At 39.4% G+C, this 9,553-nt stretch overlaps 1 protein-coding gene across 6 annotated transcripts in view; it reads right to left on the bottom strand.

Moving 5' to 3' along the window:
- Positions 1-909: 909 nt before the first annotated feature.
- Positions 910-9,553, bottom strand: part of SLC35E2B (solute carrier family 35 member E2B) — a 287,965-nt gene continuing 279,321 nt past the window's right edge. For all 6 annotated transcript variants that reach the window (XM_085609395.1, XM_085609405.1, XM_085609413.1 and 3 more), the window contains exon 9: positions 910-7,703. In XM_085609395.1, the coding sequence (XP_085465521.1) occupies positions 7,472-7,703 (232 nt within the window). In that variant the 3' untranslated portion in view covers positions 910-7,471. The remainder of the gene's footprint in view (positions 7,704-9,553) is intronic.

The raw sequence follows: 9,553 nt of genomic DNA, 5'->3' as shown, positions 1-9,553 counted from the left end.
AACCTAAATAAAAGGCATTGTTATTTACAATGCCAATAGCTTAAACTCGCGTAACTGCGAGACCTATTGCATTGCAAATGCTTGTTTTACTTACAAAAGATGATCCCAAACCACATGTTTTCTTTTGTCCTTGCTATTTTCTGTTGTCCTAATCCTTTCCTACTACTTTTTTTTTTTCGAGACATTTGATTTTTGTGTCACATTTTTTAATACTGATGAATTAGTATTGAGGTGACACCAACATGGAAATTCCAATGTTCCATCAAGTATGAGTGTTACAGAGTGAACATTATCTTAATCTTCTTAGGTTCATAACCACCAAGCCCCTCTTATATGGTACCGCGTTTATTAAATGTGCTCTGTGTGCTGATATAGCCATGTCAAACCCTGCTCCTCATTAGAGTAGCTTTATCAGAATATTTAGACATTTCTTGTAGTGATGTTTGGATATTTAAAGATTCAAAGAAAAAAGAAGCAATAGAGCCAGTACAAAACACATCCAGGTAAACAGGAGTTCAACCCTCAGGATATCTGAGAGTAAACATACCTTTATGAATAGGGAATTCTGGAGCTTAACTGGTGCCCTTATAAAGGGCTGAAAGAATGCACACAGCTTCTGATGATTTACTCTGTGAAACAATGGAAAATGAAATCCTTAATTTTGGGCCCATCTAGCTCATTGACAATGTGCTACAAGAAAGGGACATTGGACATACAAACTTTAAACAATATGCCACTTCATGCGGTTTGGGACAAGCACACTGGCTAGAAAGCAGATTAGATGACAGGATAGTCCATACAATGTAGGTAGCAGAAATAATTATTTAGATGAGGGGTACATCACGGCTGTGTACCATAGATATACACTGTGACAAGCATGTGAATTTTATGCAATAAAACAATACATTAGAAGATTGTGGTATAGCCTTTATTTTTACACACTGTCTAAATTCCATCTCTGTTTGTTGTACACACAAAAATAACAGTAAAAGGATCCACAGGATTAAGAGAGATCAATAAGTCTCACAGCACCTGAAACAGTCTTACATGGTGAGACACTTTTATTATGAATCAGAAAGACTTTATAGCCATGAAATGGTAATTACCCTGTTGAACAGTGAGAACTTGACTCTGTAAAATGTCTACACAAAGTTCAACGAAAGACTATGTACAGTAAATGTATTCTAGTCCACATACTGGAGCGGTTTTGTTTCACACCTTGTGTGTTTTGGTTCTAAGGTAGCAAATGGTTAATGTAGAATTTACACACAGAATAATGAATTGGCAACTGCATTGCTGACTATATATTCAACACGAAGATGGTATTAATCTGAAGTGACCATTCTTGGTGCTTGAGATTTCAAGAAGTGGTGAGGAGAATGTGCAACTATTATTCTTTATTTTCCCCTTTACAATTAAACAGCACAGTTTGACTTGTTAACACTCCAATGAATACGAGTTTACACTGGGAACCACGTAAAATGTGGCAGGTGAGTGGATGAAGATTTATTCAGCATTAACCTAAAGGGTGATATTTTATAGGAATACCTAAAAGTTTATTAGTTGTTTTTGGAAGGTGGGCACAGGACAATTGGCCAACTTACTGCTTTTGTTATGAGGCAGAGAAACTGTGCTATCTGTGTTTCATCAGCACGGGCGTTCACTCCAAGGCCCTTCTGGGAGAGGAATCTTAGCCTAATGTATCCCTGAAAGTATTGATATGTACTTGGTCCTCAAAGATTGTGTGTTGTTAAACCCAGAGCAGAGAAAAGAGTCTAACATTGAGCGTGTGGAGTATATGCCAGAGCTAACACCCATAGAACATTCCACTGTTCCTTCAAGTATAAGTGTTCCAAGAGAGTGAACATAATCTTAATCATGAACACCATACCGCCAATCAAACTATCCTAGTAACCACCTCAAAGATGCATTGCAGGGGTTGTACAAGGTACTTGAAAAACATATTTAACCAAACTGTAGACCAACTGCTAGAAGCTCAAACACAACATTTAAGAAATTCTATTTTTTCAGTATGATCAACGTTTCTCAGAACAAAAATGCTTTTCATTAATACGAAATGGACTACTAATTAAAACAAAACTACTCCGCAGCAAGGGACTTATAACGAGTGGCAAAGCTATCTTCCGTTTTCATCCAATCTGTTGTTTCAGGAAGCAAATCTGTTTTCAAAAGTATACAAGAAACTTGAACAATTCATTCCAAGTGTTCTTTTTTACACAGCACTTCTCTATCATTTATTTTTGTTTCTATGCTTCCACTTGTCTGTATTTTTCCATTTAAACTTCTAATTTGAAGTATCCTATTTTACTATTAACATTATTAAAAATGCTTGTCAGTCTATCTTGCCTCTGGAAACGTCTGATCTGCTTAGTCCCATTAGTGCAAGGCCCGCTTGAAGAGTCAACTGAATGGCCCAATTCATCAGAGATATCCACTTACATAAAATAAATGATGAACGAGGCTTCATTCGTGTCAATATTCACAATAAACAAATGTGATCTATTAAAAGAATCCAGAGCAAAAGGCTTTCACCATATTAACTGTAATAAAATATGGTGTAATAGAACAGCAGTATTGTATATAACCGTGTCACTGGGAACATGAAATCGTGCCACTCGATTATGACCATCGACTGTAATATCTGCAGTATCCTTTAAAATATTTACACTACAGTTGCTCAGATACCAAAATAAAAATTATGCCCACATTCTGACTTCCATGATGGAAAGGGTGTCTGTTACCTTCATTAGTAGTTCAGTTGACCCTTGCTACCAACACTGTAGTGCTAAAATAGGTTTGTACTCTCAAGGATGGGTCAGACAAAAACTAGGTAGGCGGGCTCTACATACAATTGATAACAAACACACAGTTCTTATAACATATATTTTCATCGCTTCCTGTAAGATATGAATTGGTCCTTGGCAACCAGCTTTTGTCTGACAGACATTCATATACTATGCGCTTTTTATATTGTCCTATCATGACATCACAAATTCCTCAAGTCGATGGTCCAGATAACAATGAATACATTTTTACTGCCTACAAGACTGATACACTAACAAGAAAACAATGAAGATACTTTCATCTAAAAAGAGCAATAGAGAAGCTGGAGTCAGTCCACTGTTTCTACTCTACCACTGCCTAGTAAATATGTTTCAGAGCAACACGGGGCAAGCCACTGTTATCGCTGCCTATTTCAAAGAGGGGCCTCACAAGTATGATTTATTGGTCACAGAGAAAGTATAGCTTATAATAAATGCCCTTTTGGAAAAATCTATATATCTCTTTATTGGTCTAAAACTATTCTGCATGAAAAATGATAACTACTTTTCTTTAATTCCCTAAAAATATTCTGATCTCAGCCTCTCAAAGCAGAAAGTAAAATACTTGCTTAAATCTGAAGGAATTACGTTACTGATTGCAAACATGAAAGCGGAAATCTGTAATCTAGGTTCCAATTTCCAGACAGAGGCCAAAGAAGTTTGCATCTCCTACTTCTACCTATGGAAAGAAAATTCTATTTGCATCGGGGGGCAATCTATAAAATTAACAATTAAGGGCGACCTGACTCATCAGCGTTTCCCAGAATGCTTAAAAGATGCCCTTCAAGTCTCATACTGTGGCGAGAATGGGTCAAGACTAAAATATTGCAGTTTCTTGAACTTCGTGCCGGATAAATGAATGAAAGTCTTCGCCAAGAACTTGCTCCATCTGTTGGAGGCTTGGCTCAATAAGTATCAGTTTGGTCTTAAAGTGTTTGTCATTGTCTAATGACTCTGAACTCAGCAGCAAAGTTGTTCAGACTAAAGAGAACCGTTTACTTGGAAATGTCCTTAAATAAGGTTGCTGCCTTATCCTCATCATTATATTTGTATTTATGACCTTTTTACTCAAATTCAAGATGGTCATGCATTTTGGGGATGTGGATGAAGAAACCATTTATGCCACAGAGTTTATTTAATATTAATGGTTAGAACCCCAATTACCCTTCAAAGGAAGTTACCCTCACGGTGAATTATAGAATAACAAAAAAACAGAGTTTTTTAAAACTACAAAAACAAAGGTAGTGATTTTTTTGCAAATTTCCATGTCCCTTGATCTGGAAGTTGGAGGGGTCGCATTTAGAAACTGTAAACCAGCTGGTTTACCTTAATATAAAGTGGTCATGAAAATTGCCATGACCTCTGGAGTTAGATATTCTGAACCAAATGCATACTACGGAAAGCCAGTAAGTAAAGCATTAATATTTAAAATATGGTAGTGTCCCACTTTCTGATTGTGAAAGTTCTTAACAGTCAGACATGCACTATCATACGATACTGCTTAGTGATTTAAAATGGGACAAACAATTATTGGCTAGTGCAGTGAACGACAAAACTTTTAAGATTGTGGAAAAGTGTTCTGACTTGGGTCAGATTGCCAATGGAAAGTTATGCAACAAATCTGCTCCTCTATATTTTTTTATTAAACCTGCATTAGGTGACAATGTGGGCAGACCAATCCAGTCCCTGTTGAAAGATGAACAACAATCCTGTGAAAATAGGCACAGTGCAATGTTTCTTAAGAAATGAGTGGGAAAATATGATCTTACACATGTGTGAAAGTCTAAATCTATGTGATTGACTTAATTTAAACCTTGTTAGTTGGAGAACATAGCTTTGCTGCTAACTTGGAAACAACAAAGAATGCTAAATTAGCACAGGTCTGAGTTATATTGTGTGCTGCATTGATGCCGCAGAGGTATTTATTGAAAGCAATTAATCCAAAATATAAAGAGACATTTTTACAAGCACAGTTTCCACTTTGGTGACAGAAACGTCGTGGGGGGAATGGCTTTATTATGTCACTTACAATGTCCTGCAGTATATGTCGGATCGAATGTGAATCACTGACCCACTTTTAAGCACATCCCCAGGACTAAGGAATTAGAGAAAATTTTCCTTATAGTGAATTTTTAATATGAATGATTCACACAATGCATTTTCCTCCTTTTGTTTAGCGAATCGACGAATACAGATTGTGTAAGAGTTATCAAATTCATGAAGCACTTGAATAGGTTAATTAATGTAAAAAACTGTTAGGAATTAATGCTTTTTGTATAAAGGGTCAAACTAGCAACAGATATTGATTTTAACATGATCCTTTATGCATAAAGGTAGTATTTATACCCCAAATTCAGATGCGATTGTATTTACTAATGCCCGAATGAACATAATCTAGTGCAAAAAGAGTTGTAGACAAATAATCCGCATTGGGTAACATCATTCTGCAAGCAAACTCCTCAAGGACATCTTCCATGTGTTATGAGGCAAACATTGTTAGCATGTTATGTTAGGGGTGTCTTCAGTTGTGTTTTAGACATCTCCTACATTCAGAGAAAAATAAGAAGACAAAGCAGTGCACATTGTTCCTCGCCAAAATGTTAAAGGAAATTCTGCAGAAGTTGTAACTTTTAGGAAAACACTTGGTGCAGTAGAGGTAGCGGGTCAGGTAGGATGGATGGAATGTGCGTGCTGGGAAGGGAGATCTTTTTTTAAGGAAATCAATGAAACAGTATCTTGATTATAAAGTGTGTAGAATCTCACACACCCATTTATAAACCCCAGTTAACACAGTAATGTGCAGAACAGATCTATGCCTCTTTCTTTGCTAGTACTCACTGTGTTTTTCAAAACAATGGCTATTTACTTCAACTATGAAGAAAGAGGGATATACTTAACGTAGGTGGGAGGTAGTCAATGAAAAACAACTCATAAACGATGTGTAAAACGATTAAGGTATCTCCACTCCATCTTTAGAGTTACAAATACTTGCATAAAACTCACATTTGCTCCATGCAGGTCCAGTCAATTATAGCAAGAGACCACACAGGAAAACCTTGAGGCCCACAGGAATGTATGTTCTAGAGGCAATGTGGTTTTACACTCCCAAAACTCCTGCAGTTTGAACTAATCCAGAGGGTTTCCACCACGAGGAGACAACCCAAGCAATGTGCTGAGTGTGCAATAAGAATCTCTCACTGTTTGGGTGTTCTCATGGTGAAAACACAAACTATCTCATTCCCAAAACGCCCCTGAGACAGAAAATATGTAACTAAAAAGAAACAGCACACAGTTTTTTGTCAATTGCAATGTTTTCCTAATTGTTTATAAAAACCTCTCATTTCAATTTTCTCTGCTGACTGTGCAAAAATTCTGCCTTTGTTATCACTTGCACAAAGGCCTTAGAGAATTAACATATGCTAATTATTTTTAAAAGCTCTCACCTTTGGATAGGCTACAAAATATGAAAATGAATTGTAAGCCAGGAGGAGTGTCACCTAGAGCTCACTGGCAGTCGAAGAGTAGTGATGCTCACTCAATAGCACAAAGAGGCTTTCACTACACTTACAGCGGGATGGAATAAAAAAGTACAGTGATGCTTTTCGGAAAGCAAACAGCAGCCATAAGACAGGGTGGAGTGTGAAGAGAATTTTGACATTGTTAGGTTTCGTGTGACTTAGTCAAGGAATAACAGATCAACACAGTAATATCATGGAAATCTGGACTGACTTTGGCCTCCAAACAGTAGAGTAGTGCAAGACTAACCATTTGTAAGAAAAAAACGCTATGCAGCTCACATCTCGCAAATCCACAAGGCTGCACGAGTCCCACTGGTAGGGAAAATAGGCTCTCCTTCCTCTACCAGATCACTGAATGACAAGATTGCTTGCTGGAAATTTCTTCTCATGTTCTGTCAATATTTTAAAAAAATTGAAATATTAGTATATTTAAAGCGAAATGGAAACAATGATATACTGTTTGTGTTCCATGTTCCAGGTGGGTAGCCCCCAGATATGTAGACGCCGAGTCACCTCCAAGCGCACAGTTCAAGGAAAATACCAGGCATGGGTGGGGTGCGCTTGGCTTTTTCATATCCCAATAAATCACTCTGTCCTTCATCATTTTTAAGTAGGCGACATTTGACCGCATGGAGCTCCTGAGTGGAATGTTCCCTGTTCCTAAAGGACAAGGCTGGACGTTACATTTACCACGCAGAAAGTGGCAGTTTAATAATCACGCTTGTGCGTTGCAGCAGTTAAGAGTCTATTCATACAAGTGGTCCTGTCGCAGCAGCACACACCGTCCACCAACGGGTCAGAAGTTTCTGTTTATAAAACAGGCCATGAAGCTTATCCAATGAATACAAAGTTGGGAAATATAATACGTAGACGCGTACGCTACTTTACAATGTAATTTCCTGGTGCAAGCAACCCAGAACCTGCAAACTGCAGACCCACAGTTTGGGTCTTAAGTCATAGCATCTCTCATATCTTTGAATTTCGAAGTTTTTCGATTGTTTATCAGCTTTTGCAACCTTTCTAAATCGAAACATATTGCCTGACGTGGAGCACGGAGCCCAAATTCGGCAGCTATAGGAGGAGAAAGGGCGGAGTCTGCTGGGCACTTCGTCACTTGTCATGTGACTTCACCTCCAGAGGCACGGCAGGCTGTGCTTCCTCAATGACGCTGTGCACAGCCAGCGAGCGCAGGGTCTCCCGCTGATACTGCTTCGCCTTGTTGTAGAAGAAGACCCCGATAATGACCAGCACCGTACCCACAGCAGAAAGGCTGGTGATCCTGTTGCCGAACACGATAATACTGAGCCATATGGAGAGGGCGTGCTTCACAGTGCTGGCGACGCTGTGGAGGAGACAAGGCAGAGAGAGGAGTGTGAGACGCGCTCGGATGCACCGGGCATTGCAGCTCAGTTTTAAATACAGTACACACTGCTCCCAACGAAGCCAACATCAGCCATTAAACAACGTGGAGATACCCAATGCTCCACAAATTGGATGAGAGGGCATCTTAACATTCAAATGAGATTTACCATAAAATGCCAGCCAACACCAGGTTCACAGATGTGTTCTCATGTTCAGGGTGCTTCAAGAAGTAGAAACAATTAGAAACAGCCGTCTTAGTAAACAGATGTGGAACTGGCAGTATGCCACCACAATGATGTGTAAGCGGACACCAATATTTAAGTCTACATACAATGGACTATTAAGTGGGGGCATTTAATTGTTTTTTTATTTTTTTATTTATTTTACTGACTTTCTTAGAACATACAACATCAGCATATCTAGAAAACTCTGCATTGTACACTCACTTTACAGACATGAGACCATAGGCATCAATTGAAGACATTACAGGTATACAGAGGACACAGTAAAGCGTTGTGCATACCCAGTAGCACTTCCCCACCCATGCTTAGCCATCCGCAGCATTTACATGTGATAACGATATCTGGCAACAGTTAGGGAAGTCCACATCTACAGTATGGTGAAAAATGAATACAGATCGCAGAGTAGCCTAGCCTTGCGATGAGTCAGGCGCCTCGCTGACATCACCTGCCGAGGTGAATTGGTAGATGTTGTATATTTCCCAACGGTTTTTAGGCCTGTTCCGTGGGGGGGGGGAGTAATTCACTGTAAAGTTCCGTCTGTGTGCTACAGAATATCATGTCGCTCTTCCACTGAGTGATCGTGGGGAGTGGTCCACGAAACCAGTTAATTGCCACCCTGCATTTCGCCATCAGCAGCCCCATATCAACCAACCTTCTGACCCCCTTAGGAATTAATTTGGAGTGGCCCAGTAATGCCAGGGTGCATTTAATTGTTTTACCAAACACATCATACTTAAGGAGTATATAGCCGATGCCTGGTGTAGTTACCTAGATAGCTATAGAGGAGATTGGCTGTGGGTCTCCCCCTCGGCCGTCACCTACCTAGCCGGACTTTGGGCAGACTTTCTTTCGTCTCTCAGCCGTGTCTTCTTCCTCCCCCACCTTCTGACAAATCAGCCGGCTTGTTTGACTTTCACTTTGTCTTTTTGGTTCCCCTGAATTACTTTCCCCCTTTCCGGTCTTTCCTGACCCCGATCTTCATTCCAACCCCATGTTACTTTTCCCCTCTTCCTTCTATACCACATAGGATGTGTGTATATGTTTAAGCTATGCTCTAGTAACTCATGTTACTGTGCAACACGGTTTCTTTCATATTACTCGACTCCTGTATCTGACATAATTTTGTAACTCGCTAATCCTCATATAAAGCGCTCTGATACCTCCGGGTCTAGCCTGCGCAGCATAAAACTCTGCAAATTAAGGAGTGCTTCCCTTAAGTAAAACAATACGTTTTAGTTCGGGCTTTTGGGCATGAACCAATGAGGGAAGCTGTGTGAGTAAACAGTAGGCAGTTCTTTTCGACTTAACAAATTAATCCAAAATGAATACCCTCTTTTGCTTTCAAAATGGCGATACATTACAGTACACACAGTTGAATTACATACAACTATGCTAATCCTAGTCAAAGCAATATGGTAGCAAACCTATGGGTAAATGAATGTGTGTTACGCGGAGCCTGAGGAAGAGCGAAAAGCCGCCACGTGGAAAACCATGAGAGGAATAACAAGCAGAGGCAAAGTCAATAGGTCTTGCCTAAGCGAGATCTATTGGCTTTGTCAATTCGTTGCGTTAGCCATTTTGTACAGCA

The sequence above is a fragment of the Triturus cristatus genome, chromosome 1_2, assembly GCF_964204655.1.
Source record: "Triturus cristatus chromosome 1_2, aTriCri1.1, whole genome shotgun sequence".
NCBI lineage: Eukaryota > Metazoa > Chordata > Amphibia > Caudata > Salamandridae > Triturus > Triturus cristatus.
Note: the sequence above shows the minus strand (reverse complement) of the source record. Positions and strands in the feature narration are given on the sequence as shown.